The 21,142-nt window shown below is 37.9% G+C and overlaps 1 protein-coding gene across 3 annotated transcripts; it reads right to left on the bottom strand.

Moving 5' to 3' along the window:
* Positions 1-2,524: 2,524 nt before the first annotated feature.
* Positions 2,525-9,410, bottom strand: pik3ap1 (phosphoinositide-3-kinase adaptor protein 1). Of its 3 annotated transcripts, none has more exons than XM_067236260.1 (17): positions 9,271-9,410; positions 8,053-8,478; positions 7,704-7,897; positions 7,474-7,618; positions 7,178-7,320; positions 6,934-7,066; positions 6,635-6,831; positions 6,250-6,421; positions 6,082-6,153; positions 5,508-5,738; positions 5,339-5,401; positions 4,982-5,196; positions 4,738-4,810; positions 4,472-4,639; positions 4,074-4,144; positions 3,659-3,759; positions 2,525-3,067 (listed from the first exon to the last, which is right to left on the bottom strand). In XM_067236260.1, exons 1-17 carry the CDS (start codon positions 9,296-9,298, stop codon positions 2,953-2,955), a joined length of 2,547 nt encoding a protein of 848 aa, XP_067092361.1. In that variant the 5' UTR covers positions 9,299-9,410; the 3' UTR covers positions 2,525-2,952. The 3 variants fall into 3 exon arrangements, with proteins under 3 accessions (XP_067092361.1, XP_067092362.1, XP_067092363.1); XM_067236261.1 differs by having other exon boundaries at positions 4,472-4,633; XM_067236262.1 differs by lacking the exon at positions 4,472-4,639.
* Positions 9,411-21,142: the final 11,732 nt, after the last annotated feature.

The following is a 21,142-nucleotide window of genomic DNA, read 5'->3' as shown; positions in this document are numbered from 1 at the left end:
AGGCACAGCAATGCTTCTGAACAACCGGATTTACAGGTTCACATGGTATTCAGTGGTCCACCGAGTTAACAAAGAGAACTTTGATGTAAAATAATGACATAGGAACACGGGTGTGTTTACACATGTAAATGAACATTGTGTTAGCCTTGCACTCCATCCTGAGAGTCTTCCCACAGGATGGTTGTTCACTGTGTACAGCATCACAGGCTGATCAATGCTCTGATGTTAGCCAGGAGTTAATGTCACATGCACTCAATGTGGAAGCCCCGGGCCTATTTGTCAAACAATTGATACACATTCACTGTTTAAATACAGTAACTACAGGGCCAATGAGAGTTCACTAGACTTTGTTCCTTTTGTATAGTTAGACCACATATTAAAGCTTTAAGATTCCTATATGTTTAATGTATGCACCTTCCTGCCAAAGTAAATTCCTTGTTTGTGCAAACTTTCATGGCGATTAAAACCCTTTCTGATTCTGATTCTGGACTACTGTAGTACTTATGTAACAGAATATGGTTCGGTGTGTCTTGATTGTGTAACCATGGAGTAGCCTGGCATGAGACCTAATGGTCATTTTGGCCCGATATGTCCATGAAAAAAACTTGGATTGGCTTGAAAAGCTAAACAAACTGTGAATTATCTAAATGTGTCTGCCAATGTAAAGTATGTACCATGTACCATGTACAGATATGGTTAGAGCTTGCCTAATAGTGACATGTGAGGGATATTGACCTTTTTGCCTTAAAAAATGTGTGGCACAGTGTGTACGGGGTCCAATAGATAGCCTTGCCATTGATCAGTTATCCTGCAGTCCACTGCAATATGGGTCATTTTCATTCATACTGCTGTCTATACGTGTGTGGATATTGCATATTCGATACTAGTGGTGCCCTGTTTTGTATAGTCACGTCGGTCGTTCACATTCACAATTAGAGAATATTTGTATTGTCTAAGGTTTATGCAGTAGGCAGTAATGATACCCAATGCCCACTGGGTTACTGCAGACAAGCAAGAGATACCCCTGGAAATCAAAAATAGTCGGGTTCCCTGTTAGCAAACGTACAGTATGCCGCATAATGTGCATGCCATTAAGTCGGTATAGGTAAGCAAATCTACAGTAAACAATGTGCAGCCCTCAACTTGTCAGAAGAGAATATTATTGCAATTATTTGATGGTGAATGGCCTTCATTTCGGGACATTTAAAATGCTTATGTTGAACAAACAAAAACCCAACAACCCATAACAACATTTTGATTATTTCATTTTTCTATTTTGGATATAATGATCAGTGCACATGCGAGGATGTAACGGTCGACTAGCGGTTCTTCTCTGGACTGCAGTACTGCTGTCAAAGAACAAGGCTGTATTTTTTTTGTCCCGGACCAAATTTAGTGGCGTTTGTGTCCCATCCGAAATACAAGATCACAGTGAGGTGTACAGTGGGACAGAGTTCTTCACTGCAGTACATCAATGGGACAGAATAATCCCACAACATTATGGTACAGAATTAAACAACATCATACAAAGTCAGCAATTTTGTTGCCAACGTACACTGGATACAGAATTTACTGAAGCCCTCTGTATTAGGGATTCTACAGTATCAAACGGACTAAACACTACAACAAACCAAAAGGACAAACATGTAGCTTACCTCTAAAGAATGGCAATCCAGTGTGCCAAGTCGATATTTCCAAACACGCGGCACTGAGGTCTGTCCTACAATGTTTCAGTCAATTACTAACCCGGCTCGCTCACACCTACTGGTCTCATCAGCACGTTGTACCACATTAGACTGCGTTTCCTTGCATGTGGGGACAGCAAAGGGGAGGGATGATCTCAGAGTCCTTAGATGCTTCCATCAGTAAAAAAAAAATAGCCTTACATCCAACATAGCCAATATGAAATTTAGCCTACTTGAAGATGATTGTGGTTTAATCAAATAATAATACTATAAACTTGGCAGCCAGCCTCTTTGGGTTTGTTCGTTTACTTTTTAAAAGACTATTAAAACTAATTTAAGGCTTACCTGTAAAAAAACGTCGACAAGTATGTCTCTCAAATAAAAACTAAATAATGGTTGACAGCTTTCAAAAAGTCATGAATATAACACCAATATGCAGCATTATTATTGGTTAGAAAAACACAAACATTAAATATGAGCACATCGAAAGCATTTCAGTTTTCAGATTGGATTTTGGGCCCATGTCTAAACCAGCGTTAGAAACCTGAACCCATGAAATGCACCTAGTGTAGACATGCAGAGCGCCATCCAGTGGCCAGAGTTGGCAACGAACTATTTGCCTGCTTTTATCATGTTTGAGATAAATCAAGTTTCATTATGTGATACATGTCTATACAGCACAGATGCTATGTTGTTACATGAAACATAATGTTCTCTTTTACTGTTTTACTCCAAACCTTATGACTCCAATCTGTTTAAGTCTTTAATGGAAATGGTAAATGAAGATTTAAATCCAACTTAATTGATCCCCACCTGTCAGATCAGAAATGTATAGAAAATATGTACTTGTACTTTATTTGTCACTTTATAAGTTCACTGAAATTACATAGCTTTGCACTATTAACTTTATCCCCTTTGAAAATGCAACAGGACATCATCTTTTCAACACATCCTTTAAAAATATGATAACACATCAACAATATCAAAATTGTGATAGGTTCCTTATTTTATACAGTAAGACAGTAAAATTATCTGTACATGCGTAAATTATATAAAACAAACAAAAGAATACCAAAGAGACACTGTAATCTCGACTCTTCACAACACAAATGTATGCAGTTACAATGTGCTCATGAACAGTGCAGGTGTGTGATGCAGCTTACATATCTAGAAATGTTGACCATTCACTCCACATCTAGTTGTATTTTCTCACATCATTAATTGTAAAACTATCCTAAAAATAAATTTGAAGATGTCAGCAAGTAGATCATCGTGTTCTATGTGGTATGGAGGGTGGAGAGGTGTCTCTATGTGATGGTCTTTGAGGAAGTGTTCGCAATGGGCTTGATACGTATCGCTCATGCAGGATATTTTCTGGAACCCTTGCAAACACAAGAAATTAAATTTTTTAAAAGCTAGCTTTGATATGTATTCTTATTTAGCCTCTATTTAACCAGGACAGGCTCAATAAGATACACAAATTATTTTTGTGAACATGTATATCATTTGAGCTGGAAAGAACATTTGAGAGTAAAACCATAAGGACATAGATGTGGTTATTAAAGGTACAATAGGTACGAGTTTTTCAGTTAAAAACCTTTGTCCCCTATAAACATGTTGCGTAAACACATATGTCAGAGTCTAAATTTACAATAAAAAACGGCAGGAAAATAATTTTGTTTGTTTTAAAGTTCATGTAAAATATCACATGGCCAAAAGTGCTTTGGTGTCTTTACACTTGAAACACTTTTTACTGTAACAGCATAGTCAAAGTGTTAGTTTCCTTTTCATTATTTCCTGTTATCTACCTTTAAGCACAGCTTATAGCGTGCTCACCAAGGATAGTTATCACAGAATTTGTTTTCTCCGAATTCCATTTGTTTGTTTAAGGTGGTTTATGATGTAAGATCACAGTTGCTGATGTATGCTGATAGAACTACATTGCTTGAAATCATCCCGTGTGGATGTCTTACCTTTCTGGTACTCGTGGAGGGATCCTAGGTGGGGGAAGGTTCGGGGAGGCCTCAGTGGGTCGTGGGGGTCGAGGTGGAGGAGGGAGATAGTCTATTGCTTCCTATTGAATGGAGCAAAAAGTATACACTGTGTATCATCAATACAACAGGCAAAACATTCTCTATGTGCCTAGTAGGAATTATTATTCATTAATCTATTATGTATGTTAATTGTAAAATGGAACCATGGGATTTTGAAGCTTTGAAATATACATTAAAACTTCACCACTGGATCTTTTAAATACTTTTCCCCTTAGGAGTCACGTGTTCATTTGTATGTGACACTTTGCTCATCCAAACAATTCATTAGAAAAGTGACCAAAAAAAGGGTTCTCTGGACTGAGACAGAGGGGCTTTTGAGGAGTCAGTTGCTTACCTCAAAATCTGGCTCTGTTCCACTGCTCAAGCTGATGGTGCTATGTGTGCTGAGTCTGTTACTTCCACTACCTGAATACAGCAGAAGGTTGGATCTGAAGTAATCAAAAACCGTAACCAAACTAGTACTACAACTTCTAAACTTTTTTTTGCATAGAGACTAAGCCCCCACACCCACTCATTCCGTGTGCAAACCACAAGCAGGTGTCAGTTCTAGTTCTCAGATCTAAGATACTGTAGAGGCGTAGAGCGCAACAAAGCGTGGAAACCAAACAGACAAGAGGAAATAATGGATACATTCAGATCTGCCCAGCCATTTATCAAACATTGTATTGATTTTCTGATTGCCCTCCTGATGAATACTGGGGTCAACATGGCTGCAGGGGGCTAGGAACTCACTGGAGGTACTGGATGTGCTCCCTTTTTGCCAGGTGCCTCTCTGGATTGGGTGGGGCACAGGAGGGGGTGGGGCCATGACCCGGGGGCTGGACTCATACACAGAGCACTCCAAGGCCATGTCAGTACCCCAGGAATAATTATTTGGGAGTGGAGAGGTGATGTCTAGTTCTCAGAGGGAAGAAACCAAACCAGATCAACTACCGTAGAAGCAAAACTCAGAAGCAACATGACATGAACATGAAAGTAAAGAATCTGAACCCTCTTACCCAGCTCCTTTCCCATCTTCTCCATGTCTTTGTGGCGTCTGCAAATACTGTCTCGTAATTTTTTCAAATTTTCCTGCAACATAACTTCAACACTTCATCATTCATTCTAAACATCCTGTTGCTCCTTGACAGACACGTTTACCAACTACCAACCCATAGTTTTCAATGACATGTACCTGTCTCACTGTAATTCAATATCCTTAGAAATCTATTACTATTCTGTCTATTAGTTATTACTATTGACCTGCTGAAAGCGGATAGAGTTGGATCTCCTTTCCTGGTCAAACTGCCAGGCCTTGAACTCTTGGACAGCCTCATCCACACTCATGGCCCCTACTTTCACCCTCTCTTGCAGGGCTATGAGCTGCCTTTGCCCTGGGGTCTTCATCCCAGCATAGGGATCGTGGGTGGAGGGCGGAATGGAACCGGAAGCAACAGCCTGTCCTCTCACTGGCCTCGCTAGAAGTTTGAGACATAAATGTTTAATGCCACTTTACTTGCCATGAAGAAGAAATCTTGAAATTTGTCAACGTGACCATACACCCTTCATATACAATAAAAGGAACAAGGGTTCTGTTTGCACTTTAAAATAATTAACTACCTGGTACAGCAGCTGCTTCTCTGTAAATATTATGTGGATTCGATTCCTCTTTTGAAGAAAACACTGTAAATGGGAACAATTTCTTGATTGTTAGATTCTTCAGTTTTTGATGAACGGTGTGTTGTCTCAGTTGTGGAGAGAGCATTGTAAAAATAGAACCGCTTCCTACCCCTTGAGATGTAGGTTTGTGGACTTTCGGGCTCTGCAACTGTCACTGGTCTGGGAATTGGGGCTGGTGGACGATTTAAGACTTCAAGGACACAGCTTGCATTTTCATCCACTGTGTCATAGATTTGGTCTGGAATACACGGATCATATGGGTCCTCCTCCTCCTCATATTGGGCTATCATTTTATCATACTCCTCCTGGGTAAAACTTGGGTGCTTTTCTCCTTCCCTCCCTTGAGAAGAGAAAGGCATACGATTGTCATGACAATTCAAATGTTCAGGTTACTTCATTGAGAAACTCAGTTTCTCTATTGTCAAATTGAGTGATTTCATAAAGAATCTCATAGTATGCATGATATACAGTACTGTGCAAAGGTCTTAGACACCCAATTTTTGACATGAATATTGTCAAAAATGTTTACTAAATGTATTTATTTGTCTTCTTTATTTGTGCGGCAATATTGAAGTGCAGTGTTGAGGATATTTTTGTTTAGTCTTTTCAATTAATGATTTCTCAAAGAATTTTGGCTTGACTTAAAAAAAAATTGTGCATAAGACTTTAGAATAATTTAATACCTGTGAAAAACTTTCTTAGCATAGCTTCCTCTGAGTTAAGAGGCTCTCCTGTTGCTGCCTCCATGGACTCATCTGAAAGCAAAAAATTTAAATGATTACCATTACCATCACTATCAAACATAAACCAAAGAGGACGGATACTTATGTTTCGTCACTGTAAAGTCATACATAGGTCTTCCATGTCTGGATTCAAGTCTATCATTGACTCGTAAATATCCTCTCTGCAACCCTGGTTCAAGGAATACTTCAAGATGTTGTCAGACATGGACTCATACACATCCCCATTCTCCTCCTCTGCCATGGAGTCTCTAATGTGGGACTTAAGCATGTCAGCTGTTTCCTGAAAGGGTGGTTCAAGATAGAGAAAGAAATTAACTCAGCTTTCACCATACTGGGTACAGAATACTGCTGTTTGATACTAATCTTGCGCATTGTCAAGAACAACGTGTCTGCGTAAAAGTGTTTTTTAACGAAACTGATAACCAAAGTGACAGCTAAACAGCAAACATTAGTGTTGCTGACAGGTATAAATGATTGTTGATAATGGACTTACTACATAATCATCCATGAACTGCCTTAGGTCAGAAAAGCCACTCCTCTCTGCCAGTGTGTTTGGGTAGTATCCATGTTTGTTCATCACACTGTAAGCCTGCAAGGCTCCGGGACACTGCAATAGAACTGTGGTCAGCTTTTTCAGACCGTACTTTGCAGCAAAGTGGAGAACAGTGGGAAGCTCTTCGTTCCGCTGATCTGAAAGACAAAACAGAGTTTAACATGGCATGCTTTGAATATAAATGGCTATTGTTAGCTTGGTGGGAAGAAAAAAACACAGTTGTAAAAGGCAATGCTTACATGTAGCCATGTTACTTTCTTCAATCTGTCTTATTCCAAACAGCTGAAGTCCATTTGCAGGCATCCTGCATTTCACTGAGTCTGTAAGCAAGGTGTCAAGTGTTTCTGTTGCTTTAGAAGAGATGTTGAATGCCTGTCGAAGAAAGAGAAAACCCATGATTGTGTTTGTGAGACAGCAGCCCCAAAACATAGTTTGCCAAATGTTATGCCAATTAAATAATTTGCACTTTGTCTCAATTCTTACTTGGCACATGAAATCCATAGGAGCAGAGGCATTTTCCAGAAAACGACTTATTTCTCCCATTCTTGTATAGTATGTAACAGGGCTCAAACTGATTGAGGACTCGTCACTGTACAGAGTTAGTGACACCTCTCCAGCTGGCATATCTAGAAATAAGATCAAGCTTGTCTTATTTAATGCAAATTTACAGTAGTACACAGGCTGATGTGTCTGTAGTACTATACCGTGATAGTGAAATGGTAGGTTATTATTGCAAAACATCTTTTAGTACAGTATGTGGTTCACAGTTTCATGCTTACCAGGCGAAGCAACACTGACTGTGTACTCATTTTCTTGAATTCCTGTGATCCTTAAAATAACTGTGTCATTAGATGAAAACTCAACTTCTATTTTTGACTGAGGGCCCAATTTATTTGTCAAGATGATGTAAAGAGTAACCTCGTCCTTTAAGAAGACATAAAACACAATCAGACATGCAGTAAATAGTAGTTTCAGAATCAACTGAATTATTAACCAAAGCCCTTCTTACCCCACAAAGTACTCTGTTTGGCTGGACAGTGAGACAGGCACGGTGTACTATACTCTTAGTCTGAATTTGTAGAGTCTCTGAGATAATGTTGTCTTTGTTCTCCTGGGCAGAGATCTCAACCACACTCACTGGTGTTGTTTCATTCGCAGTTTTGGCAAGGGCTTCAATTTCATTGTCAGCTTCCTGTCTTTTGCCTTTGAAAGTTAAGGAAAATTGAGAATGTGCAGTAATATTTATTGTGCTGTAATATTAATATCAATATTAATTGGGATAAGTGATTATTACTTATACCAAATTAGAAAATTACTCTACAAATAGTGAATCTGAATCCCCGCAGTAACAAACATACTGTCACTGATGGCCTCTAAAATAGTGGATATGTAGAGAGCTGGTTCATCCTCAGTATAGAGTTTCCTCCAGCTCCGCCAGTGTTCAAAGTTACAGATGGAAACATCTTCCTCTAACACACCACACAACAGAGCTACCACCCTGTGAGGTGGGTGAAGAAGTCTCTGGAATGGCCCCAGGACCTCAGGGTCACATAAAAGGTCCAGAAATGGTGATGTCAACAATGGTACAATGCATTTACTGCCATGGAAATGTTCAAAGTTATATCCATGTAGATGATCAGCTGGGCCCACAGTGTATAGGATAATGGACTTCCTGAGAAACTTCCGCGAGGATTTTAGAATCCTCTGTAAATATATTGCCCATTCCTCAGCTTCAGCAGTGTGGACAATCAATATCTCACAGTTGGGGGGGGATTCAGGATTTTCTAAAACACACAAAATGTTAACACTGAGATTAGCTGATTACAGAGGCATCATTGATGCACTTTTTTGATGACTTTATTGTCCTTTATCTATATTAAATACATTAGGAAATTAACATTTAGGAGCCTTGCTGTGTGAAAAATGTTAGATTCTAGATGCACAGCACCATCTGTCTCACAGTACATTAGGTCAAGTTAACAATGCAGTACAGTCAACAGGCTAAACCACCACAGTACTACAGAATCAATATGAATATTTACAGTTCCAGTCAAAAGTTTGTACCTTTTGAGTGGTACTGTACGTACTCATGTCAAGGTAACCCCTGCACAGCTAGTGAATGGCACACACCACTATCGGTCCCCCATCAGTATTCAGAGCTCTGTTCTTTCTTCTCAAGTTTACAAAAACATTTAATTTGCACAAAAGTAAACTGAATTGACAAAATAATTGTTGTGAAAGTTATTAATTAACGACATTGACGACAGAAAAAGCTTTCTGGGGTTTCGGGGTAAAACAAGTACATTGACCGATAGCAAATAGCGGAAGAGTTCAAACACACTTCCTTGTTTTAGAGACTATCCTCTTACATTGTAGAAGTAATCACATTTCAAAAAGGTTAAGTTCTTAATTCAAAACAGTCAATTAAAATACACTCTACCCCACCCCTGATTATTGAACAATCTGTGATTCATCCGCACAGTATGTTAAGAGAGTGATAATAGTACTGTTTAAGATTCATTCCACTTTTACACTTTTGTTTCACAATGAAGCAAATAGGTTAATGACCTTCTTACCAAATGAGGATGAGACAACTCCTTCCATATTCTGAAGTTAAAAAAGCTTTGCATTAAGTCTTTCACGTCAGTCAAACATCTGAACTGGTGTTCCCTCAGCTCTAGACGTGCACTGAAGTACTTGCTTCCTGTTCAGCTTCACTACTTACTCTGTAATATAAATAGTCTTTGTTGGTTTCCTGATATTAGGTGGCTCGGCGTCACTTCCTGAAATGCTTGTAACTGAAAAATGGGCCAAACAGAAGTGGAAGTGAACAAGTGCATCAATGTGTCAGTGGCTGTTTCACTTTTACACTATAAAATATACAATACATTCAAGCATTATTTTCCACTTTTAATTTAATTGCATGAATTACAGGAAAGAGGTTCAGTTGTAACAGTTCACTGTAAAACAGATTAGTACTCTTTTGAAGATTTTCCCCTAGTAAACTATGACATGTCGGTGTGTCACATGGACACACCAACATGCAAAATTTATCCTCCCACGCCTTCACCACCACACAAACACACACTACACACACACACACACACACACACACACACACACACACACACACACACACACACACACACACACACGCACACACACACACCTGTCAATTGTGTTTTTTCGTATTTTCACTACCGTAGCAAAGTTACTCAAGTTTAGCCATGCAGTGTGCATGCTTTTCAAAGTTAAAACGACAAACAAACAGAGACAGATGACAGATACTGCAGCACAATTAACTTTTGTCTCGTGCAGTACAATTTACTGTGGATTTTTACTGAACCAATGTCTGCTGGTTGTTTTGGACTATTACCCTCACAGTGATTCCAGTGCTCCATTTCTCTGAACACATCTATAATGCGTCGTCCAGGAGCCCACGTAACCAGCAGAGGGCAGCATCCCATCACAGACACAATCATTCCAACCGTTTCATGTAACCATGATAAATTAAATTCCATGTTGATATGTTTGCTCTGCAAGCTAATGTCATTACTCATCTTTAATTACAGTTATAAACTATGAGGCTGATGCATTCAGTAGTTTGTTGATCTACATATTTATGATTGAAGTCATGTTGTACACATTTTATAGCATATTACAGTATTTTATAGTATGGTTAATTATAATTAAAAATTGTTTTATCTACTTATTATACTTATTGTTATGCATCAACCAACCAAAGCAAATTCCATGTATGTGAAATTAGTTATCAATAAAACAGATTCTGATTCTAATAATGATGATGTTGCTTTGTGCCAAGAAATCATTCTGCACTTTTTTATTGCCTTAAATAACTGATGGTATTTATTTATATTCTGACAATCCACCCCTGCAAAATAGGTTGACTTTTTAAAAGTTCTTACAAATGCTTACCCCCTGACTTCTAAAACACCCTATTGAAGAGTCGGGTGATCCTTGACCTGTCTCTAAGCACAATTTCCTGTGGAAAAAATCCCTTAATTTCTATTAACTCAGCTATTAGCTACCATAAGCATGACCGTACCTTTACCTTTTGTTTGGGCTCTCTCAAAACCACTGTCTATTAAGTGGCTCAAACCAAATCCCTGTAGTCTGAGTTTAATAAGAGAATATTTTGCTCCTATATTTTAACCTTGTTATCCAATATCCTGTCTTTTATTCCTCAGAGTATTTTCAGCACATGGCTCTGACCCCACCAGTGCCAGACTTAGTTCAGAGGGGAGAGACCAGGCCTCCAGACATTTCAGAGCACAGTTAAAGCACTTGCTTCTGATTCAATGTTTCTTGTCCAAAAAGAACTATGCTAGTATGACCCCTTGAGTAGTTAGAGCTGTCAGGTCATGAAGTAAAGTAAACGTGCATGTGACTTGGCCATTTGAAAATGTTTTCTGCTCTGTTATGTATTTGGTTGGTGTTGTTAGGTGTTGTTAGGTTCTGGCCTCATGTTTGAGAAATTGGACATAAGTGACTACAAATGTATTTTCTGAAAAACATTTGGTAGGTAGCCATTGACATGGTAAGGCCAGTCGATCTGTACTGTACTTCTCATATTACAGCCATATGGTCATCTACCCAGCTCACTCGCTGCACTTCCTCATCACCGTACTGATCTTCCACATATTTGCAATAATAATAAGGTGGTTTGGGGAGTGTTTAAAGTGAAGGAAACTAGAAACAAGTTGCAACCTTAGGATGTGTAGGACAATGTTGAAATGGAAAACTTAAATAGGAAGGAGTAGCTGAAATGTTATTTGGACGATGGCCTGCATAAGAAAGAGACTGTGTTTGGTTTCTCATTGAGAGTCACCAGCAGGCTCATTGTGATAAGAAAATAAGTCTAATGTTACCTGATCTTGTATAATGTGGACCAATTACCAGTCCATTGCACTTCATTACAGGACTATAATAGGGTCGGGGTCAGTGCTCCACTTGGAGTGGCTGAAGAAAATTGAGTCGTCATTGATAATATGATAAAAAGTGACAGTGAGAGGCCCTTCCAACAAATTATTGAAATTTACAGTTGATAGGGAAACACTATAACCTCATTTGGTAAGCAGTTGGCGAGCACTTCGGCAAAGCATGTCCTCCAACACAATGGGACGCCTATGGAGAGAAATCTAAAACGATCAGAGAATGGTTCTATCTAGGGCTCATTGGAGTGTAGTGGCTTTTTAATTTCCATTCGAACCAGGCCACACAGAGGAATCTCATCATTTATACTATACTGTATATTGTAGATATTGTTTTTATTTTCTTATAACATGTTGTAACTTATTTATGACCCCAATTGGTACAGTAACAACATTTTCTTAGCACTGTCATTCTTTCATTATGTGTCAGAATGTGGTGAGGGTTAGCACAATGTCAGAAGGGCTTTAAACTATTCTAATATTCCTACATGCAGTTGGAATACTGAGGGAACCTTTTGTTTGCCTCCATAAAGCAGCTCCATTTGTAGGCCTTGAATAAATAAATCAAATAAACCCAGACATACATTTTCAATCCATCAAGGTAATCAGATTCTGTTTACCTGAATTGGAACTATTCTAAAATGTTATTAAAAACTTAAATGGAGTTTAGGTTCTGAATAACTACGCACAGGAAATGATGAGCAAACAGCAGGATAAGATTCCAATTACTATTAAACAAGCATTGCATTGACTAGTAAAGAGAAAAATAGCACTGTCATTCTCTTCAACAGACACTCCCAATTGACAAGTGTCCTCATAAGGGACCACAAAAAAATGCAGTTTGCGGGCTTTTAAACATGAGGTTGAGGTGGTCATTGGCAAAGCCATATAAAGATAAGTGTGTCTCTGAAGGGTCTTATTTCAATTGCCCAATTTTCTCAAGAGATTTGACCTGCTTTCACTGAATTGTTATTTTATGTTTTCACTAGGTAGAAAGGTAGTAGTAGCTTGCAATCATTACAATATCATGTACATTACTGTATATACTCTAGCTCCATAAAAATGTGAAATTCTGTGGATATAACTACTGTACTGTAATAGTCAAGTGGCCTGTTTGTCTTGGGTTATATTATTAATTACATTTACTTTACATTCAGTCATTTAGCAGACACTCTTACCCAAAGCGACTTACAGTAAGTACAGGGACATTCCCCCCGAGGCAAGTAGGGTGAAGTGCCTTGCAAAGGACACAACGTCATTTGCACGGCCAGGAATCGAACCAGCAACCTTCAGATTACGAGCCCAATTCCCTAACCGCTCAGCCACCTGAGTCCTATATTGATACATATGCATGATGTTCATAACAAACATTCTCCATTCTACTGTAGTAGAAGGGCAAAAATAATGAGACAACCTTCTATCAAACTCGACCTTTGCTTGGAGTTCTTTTATACATCATAAGTTAAATCAAGCAGCACCACTATTATAAATAATACAATTATGTTGAAAGATTGCCAGAAAATAATTTATGAATAACTTTGACAACCAAATCTTGTGTATCTAAATAGGCAATATAGTGAATACATGCTTCATTGATCAAATATGTTGAGGCACATGACTTATCAAACCAGTATCTTAAACTACTATTTAAAGATCATTTTGCTCTCATCTATTGTCTCTGCTTGGCTGAAATCACTTGGACACGATAAGACACTCAATTGGTATGTCGGCTTGGGCTACATTAATCATGCTGTCCAGCAGATAATTCCTGTTTTATTTATTTATTTTTAGCCCTGTGCGTGTCTGCTTGGAGATAATTGTTTCATTAGGATAGATTCTTAAATGGGTGTCCCTTTTGTAGAGAAAGATGATTATTGGTAATGTCTATGGGTAGTTAACATTCAATTATTTAAGTTCCGCAATAATAAATATTAGTATTTCCTTTTTGTTTGAGAATACAAATATGAGTCAAATGCCATGCCTGATATTGTCCCATTACCAGCATTAGCAGTATTACCAAAATAGAGCACAAGAGGTCAGAGTTCCACCACCAATGCAGTTCTGCAGGAGAAATGTGTGCCAGACATAAAAACTGTAAAGCTTTTGCTTATCACACAGGGCGATGTTTGGGAATATGTGTAGTGAAATAGGTTTTCTTAAACATTGTTACAAATTCAATTAACAGTGTGATGGTAAGAGTGACAACAGTGTAATTTAAATTATTCTCCAATGTCAGGAGGAGTGAGTCATTTTAGCGAGTAGTTATATGTCACTGATGACTAAATGGAGACATTCCACTGATAACAATAAATATTTTACCGCTGACCAGAAGGACATAATTTGCACTAATGTCCAGATACCAAATAAGAAAATCATTAAATAGAAAAATCTAGAAATCACATGCAGTAAGTGCTGTACTTTGTGCCTTATGTCAAATATACTGTGCAGCAAAATATACGATAGTATAGTCTGTCAAGTAGAAGTGTTCCTATAAGTCAGCTAATGTTGCATATTGTTTATCTGTTTTCAAATACCGATAGCAAGCCTAACACATCATAACAAATAGTATAGATGAACCTCTCATCAGTGTCTAATCATGTTGACATAAAATAAGCCTCTTTAACAGAGGTCATCCATTTCAGGCAACCTAAAAGGTAAATGTGCTCTTCAAACCCTTTAGAGATATATAAGCTAATATGATGTCTCCAGTTGCTGTCAATAGACTGCCTGACAAGTTGTCCCTTTTCTCCTCCATCATTGACAACATAGACACACAGAGGATTACCAGGTAAATCAATAAACAAGGTCTGAGAGCGCAGGGCTTTGACAGCTGATACCACCACTCAGTGCTATCTCTGATGCCTGCACACAGCGGGATCGCTAAAGCCTTGTAGTAATTGCTGCTCAGTACTCTTGGAGACAATGGTTGTCTAGAGACCTATGCTAAGTCTAGCTTTAACCCTACCGATCCTAGTATATGGATCTACACCACATCAACTGTCAGATTGCCCCTCTCTTGTACCACGCTGTACAGTAGGTTAATTCCCTTTATTCAGTTTGACCATATTGTTGTACTGCTTGGTTGAATTTGCCAATAAGTCTGTCAAACCCGGTGAAAAAATGTATTACATTTTGTTCTATATGGTTAGTCATAGTACTGTTTACTGTAAGTGGTGATGAATCTTAATAATATATTGTAATACATTGTGACCTAGACTAGATTTGCTTGCATTTCCCTTGACTTTGGCTACTTATTTACATTTCATTTTTAGTTGGAAAGTAGATCTCTAACTAGCAAAGGACATGGAACAAGAAGAGGCAACTGTCGACCAGACAGGACAGCATTTCCCTCTCCAGTTCTTAACAAGCATAGTAATACATCAGTCAAAAGCAATAATTTTACAATTAATGAAATTCCAATTTGCCTTCAGTGCATTTCACATTGACATTTTCCACATTGCAACAGTGCTTTGATAAAGTTTTTAAAATGCAAAAACGCATCTAACAGGCTAAAGACCAGCCCCGGTGTCAGCGTGCCTTGCAGAGGACTATGGTACTTAATTTTATCACCATGTGCCAGGGGCAATAGAAGCCTGAATGTTAACATTGGCTCCATTTTCATTATCACCATATGATTATGGATTTTACTGCATTTAGCTGATAATACAACTAGGAGCTCACCTTAAAAGAAGTTGCTGCAAGGTTTCATTTCTGCCCAAATGAAATTTTCATTTGACAAACAAGTATAATTAGGCTGCACTTCTTGTTCAGTGTCAGTCTGTTTTCTGATTGAACTTAGACCAATTTGCTGCCACTAAATGAGTTTGAATAATTTCCATTCTGAATGTCTCGAGGACATTAGCTTTGGGAGTGTTAAGTGGCAGCATGCTTTTTGAAGTTGCTGATTATTTGATGCCATCCCCTCTCTACCTATACGTTTTTGAGCTTACTTCAAAGTTAACAAGGAAAAAAACTCCCATACCTTAGAGTACAATAAGAACTTAAAAGTGGTTTTTGCCAGGTCTGGAAGGCAAAGTGAAAATGACTTTAATATGTGTGTAATACACTTCGTTAGCTTCAATGCTCTTTGCACCTTCACTTTATTTCTTTCATGCAACCACTTTCATTGTACTGAACAAGTGGATTTGTTTCTGTTGAAACTGTACACTTAATAACTCATAAAACAGTATCAGTTTCATTAAAAAGTAATACTTAGTAATTACAAATTAATAAATTGTGAACCTTCATGTGCACTCAAGAACAACTCCAGTGGTAGTATCATGTTAATTGATAGTGTTTCAGTCTTTTAGCACTATTATTGACATAATGCAACCTTGAAAAAACTATTTTCAAATAACATGACAGATGCGTGTTGTGGTAATTCAGAAAATCAATCGTAAAAAAACGGATAGATGTCTTTCAAATACATATTTCTAAAACTAATGGCATATATGAAATAATTCCATCACACGCAGAAATGAAGAGACAATACTTGTTGACTTACATAAAGAAATGCTTGCCTTTTAAATGTTCAGATAATCTTATTCTCAATATGGTTTGTTGTCAGTCCTGTTGACATTTACTTCAGAAGACACAAGCTTTCACTTTCATGGAGTGATTATTTTAGGCTAATAAAATAAGTGTAAATATATTAGTGAATAAATAATGTTACAGATTACCTCCTTTCAATGGGCCACTAAGCCCTTGGCTTAGCACCACAAGATGAGAAACTGTTGAAAAGCGGGTCACTACGGATGGCAGGGAAGAGTGAGGTTAGTTGTGTTTTTTCTCTCCAAATGGATTTCCAGTTGACCTCAAATCTGAGTAACAGCTATTTTAGTAAGACTAATCTATTCATTCCCAAGAATATGAGCACCAATGCAATGGAATTGAAAGAGAGTAACAGAGGGAAAGAGTGAGTGAACGGGTAGAGGGATCACAAATAAAGCAGGGTGTAGGATGGATGAAAGGCACTGCGGATTTTGACAATATGATTACTTAGTAATGGGTAAAAAATGTAACTAAAACTTACGAAGGAAAAGAAGTAATCCAATAAAGAATATTATGTCTGTGACATTTATCAAACAAAAAATGGTAACTTGGTAGCAAAGGTAAACCCAACACAGATATTTCTAAAGTGAAAACCACATTCATTACCTTATGATGAATTAGAACAGGAGAGTGACATACGTAAAGAGTACGAGTGCAGCTCTTCAGAGGCAAAGAACTCAAAGCTTTCTTTATTGAGTGGGGACAATTTAGGTTTACAAAGTAACCTAACAAGTCAGTGCAGAACCTGTGGCCAAGATAGCTGTCAATTTGTCTGAGAAATGCTGAAAGAGAATGTAAGTTTGAATCTGAGCAAAGTGAGTTAAAATGAGAAGTCTACCATTCTCTGTACATTGAATGGTTTTGGAAGGAATTTCCACGCAGTGAAAGTTTCTGTCATAGCTAATGGCACATTGTTTTCAGAGAAGAAAATAAACTGCAGGAACGTTATTTTGGAATGAGTGCTCTCAAAGACACCTTGATGAAATGTGCCTAGAGTGTCTACCAGTAAGGCCTAAACACCAATTGGTTTACAAAGATGCCTTTTGTTTTTGAATAAGAGAGTGGGAAGTACTCTAAATGTCAAAACCGAGTGATGATGCTCTTCTCCCATGCCCTGGGACTAGGGGACCACAAGCACACATGGATGCTTGTAATGAAAATGAACAGCTTATAGGGATGGATGAAATAAACAGCTTTGTAGGTCAAAGCAAAAGAAAGTGCATTCACCAACAAACTGCAACTTTTGCTTAATTACAACTGTAAAGATTATACAGCACAGTATATATCAAGTAGGTTACCCACTTTTAAACCACTTGCACAGTCTGTACACATATTTGAAGGCTTTTAAATGGTTAAATATATAAAGACTATTAATATCTGAAATGACAACATATGCATTCTACTGTGTATAGCAGTTTGGGAATTTTGAAAAAACAGTGCAGAGCAAATTTAGAAAGTTCACAAACTAATTAGAATAAGTTGGAAATGCTTTGTAGGCTTTCTTGGCAAGAATCTAAAAAAATCAAATCTGTTAAACCACTCAACTCACAAAAGCTAAGTAATAAATCCAAAATCTGATTTCGTATCTACAGTTCACAGTATGCATGCATCCCTATCCAAAACAGAGCTGCTTTGTGTTGGCAGCTGACACAGTTTCTGCATTGCTCTACTGTCATTCGAAATCTCTGCTCCAGACCACTAGGGGTTTGTGCATAAAGGAGGACAAAGCAGCGGCCATTGTATTGTCTTATAATAGTTCTAAACAAGCTGTCTTTAAGGATATGTACTGTTAAGAAGGCCATCATAGTTGTGAAAGTTATGAGAAGCAGTCAGTTTGTTTCTTACAATCTTGTACATTGGATGGATGTGTCCAAAGATAATGGGACCAGCTGAACCACTGATCCATTGTCCTCACTTAAGACAGTAGAAATAATTTTGAAGCCTTACATTCGGACATCCTATTCCATAATTTTTTTTATTTACCATTGATTAAGAGAGGTAATACTGTGGGTCACCAATTTGCTTTATCAACCTACCACCATTCATGCAAATCCCCTTGGATATACTGTGTTACCTACGGTTGGACCCCGCTTACAAATGACAACACAGTGGTTGATTGACATGTGGCAGCTGAGTGTTTGTTGATATCAGTATGTTTTCCTTCTTTGAACAACTGATCTGTAAAGGTACACATAAAGGCCCTCCTTCAGCAATGTACACAGAGCACTTCTATTGGAGTACATAAAAATGTCCCCCTGCAACATTAAACAGCGTGGAGGAGGAGGAGGAGGAGAGCTGGGAGGAGAGGGGGGCACCGGGGGACTCAAACAAACGTTGGAGAGTGGTAAGTTTGCATTGCCCATACCAACAAGCTCCTATCTCATTAACAAACCACTGAAATAAAAGAGTGCTTTTTTGGCTCACAGCTATAAAAAAAAATTATCATAGTGATGATGTTCCTCAGCCGTCAACATAGCTGCGATAACGTTGTTTGATGATGACTTTCCCATGAATGTTAAGCAGCCGCCGCGGCGAAGGAAAGGAGCTTATCAGTGCCTAATGCCCATCTCTAATTCCTGCCCTTCTTGAACCAGCCATTTTCTAACAGCGTTAACTGTCAAATTTACATCCCGTCTTAATGCCACTAAAGAGTACCGGGATGAAGAGTAAATGACAGCAGTGTAATGAGGAAGGAAAGGCATTCCTCTCCCTCTCTTTCTCTAAAGGCAGGAGATTTTCACAATCTGAGAGTTTTTTTCTCTCCCTGTGCTACGAAGGAGAGCTTACCTGAAAACTTTGCTGCAATAGAGCAAAATTAGAAAGATGGATAGTAGGTGCTGAATTAAAAAAAAAAAAAGATTTTACAGCTACATAGCATACAGGTGAATGGAAAGCATATCATTGTACATGAAGTGGTATCTGCACCCATAGTGTGGAAGATAATAATAAACTGATAATCTTATATCAACATAAAACATTGATTATGGGATATGTCAGGCATACATGTCCTCATACATTACCATTGTTCCCAGGGTTGTTTTTATTGTTAAATTGTTTTACAAAATATGATGCAGGTAAGGTTATATATTTATTAAGATCATTTGCGTATTGGGAGATTATGCCAAGAGATGCCAGGTGGAAGGGAACTTTCAGCTGAAGAATCTGAGAGCAACATTATGTACTGCAGCTTGATGATGGGGAAAATCCTTGTGAGCATGGTAGTATTACCATGGTTACCATGGTGAAACAGTGAAATCCTACTGTGATGTGGGTCATCAATATGCTGCAGATGTTGCCCTCTCAAGATAGTCCTCACAGACAAATCTCCTTGTCCTCTGAACTTTCACAGCCCCCTTCAAACTGAATGAAGAGGGCCCCAGGACTTGACATTATTTGTCTAGGCTGCTCATTACCTGGAATGCAACAATTTAATGAATGACATTTTCACATACTAAAATGAAAGAGATGAAATCAGTTGACTGACCATTTTAATTTCCACTCTCCAAATTGCTATTGCGTCTATTAAGTAAATTAAAAATGTAGAATAATTGTCAAACAGAATATCAACTCTACCATCCTAAAGAAAATGGAAATAGAGCAAGTTGCTGAATGTTAATACCTTTTTTGGAGATATAAATTAGGTTTGAATTAATAGGTTGTAACCTTTGACCATTATAAAGCAATTTATTAAATATATTCTAATTTCTGACATCAGAGAGAATGGTTTTAACTCTATACTCCCCGCATGACCCGTGATTTACAATACTCTGGGTCAATAGATGAGTATAATGGAGTAGTAGTGGTCATTCTGCTGGTATTATACTACAACATTAGGTACGGCATGATATGTATGAAATATGTGAGTCTTGGACACTGAGTACAAACCAGAATACAAGCATGACCACAGGATACAATCTGAAAAAGGGAGATCTGGGATCATGTTTTACTCTTGCTAATTATGTGATTTATAGTTTCTTACAATCATTTCATCAATTAGCCTTCTCAGCGAGTGTGCTGGCCTCTCTGAGAATGAAGGCTCCACACTCATTGCTCCTCTTATGCAAATGAGACTAGTTGAAAGTTTTTCTATGCCTGCATGTAATTTAAGATGGCATTTAAGCTTCTTACCCTAGATGCTATCACCTAAATTAATTCATCAGGTAGTATTTCCCATTATTTAAAGGCATTATTTTATGTCAAGCAAGGTAATGGAATGATTACAAGGCCAGGCACACAAATTAGCAGCAAAATGCAACATTCTCTGCAGTGTAAATGGTACATTAAGCAGCTGGAAATTAATGAAAGGTACTGTTTTACGCATTAACACATCAGAGAGAGAATAATATGAATCTTCTTTTGTGGAGTAAACAGACTGTAGGTCCAAATCCTTTGTTCATGCTGTAATTTCATTGCAAGTGAGTGGAGTTATTTTCCTTTTTGTTCTTAATTCCAGACTCAATCAGTGAGAAGGAAATATCCATTTTGTTCTTCTTTTAAGGAAATTGAAAAAAAGGGTGGAAGAAAAGGTTCCACATCCTATCTTGGCTGTTATAATCAACCATGTAAGTGAACTTATGAATTCATAGTCCATTTCATCTAAGGAAACTCTGTCCAGTAGGGCAGACTAACCATGATTAAATCTCAGCCCATCTGATTGGAGTCTGTAAAGATTCAAACTGAGCTTAATTTCATGCTGATCTGGTTGCCTCCAGTGAACTCATCCAAAAGGCAGAGCTATAATGATTTGGAGAGAAATGTCAAATACAAAAAATGGTCAAATAAGTTGGAATGAGTAAGGAATCCTTACCTCTGATTAAAAGTATTTTCTTAAAAGGTATTATTTTATCACCCACAGATCAAACGAATCAACATCACAAATTAACAATGTGTGTCTTACATAGTTCATGGTTTTGCACATTAAAATTAGATACAAATTGATGTCTAG

The sequence above is a fragment of the Osmerus mordax genome, chromosome 5 (genome assembly GCF_038355195.1).
Source record: "Osmerus mordax isolate fOsmMor3 chromosome 5, fOsmMor3.pri, whole genome shotgun sequence".
NCBI classification, from domain to species: Eukaryota; Metazoa; Chordata; class Actinopteri; order Osmeriformes; family Osmeridae; genus Osmerus; species Osmerus mordax.
The sequence above is the reverse complement of the archived record's forward strand: the minus strand, read 5'-3'. Positions and strand labels throughout refer to the sequence as shown.

Bases quoted from the DNA above. Each gene is read 5' to 3' on its own strand.
- pik3ap1 (XM_067236260.1), bottom strand. From the start codon at position 9,298: ATGGAAGGAGTTGTCTCATCCTCATTTG. The intron at 4,145-4,471 runs GTGAGTTCCTAG...TGCTGTATTCAG, and splicing joins GAGCACATCCAGTACCTCCA to GTAGTGGAAGTAACAGACTC. The intron at 3,068-3,658 runs GTAAGACATCCA...TGTGTTTGCAAG, and splicing joins CCTCCACGAGTACCAGAAAG to GGTTCCAGAAAATATCCTGC.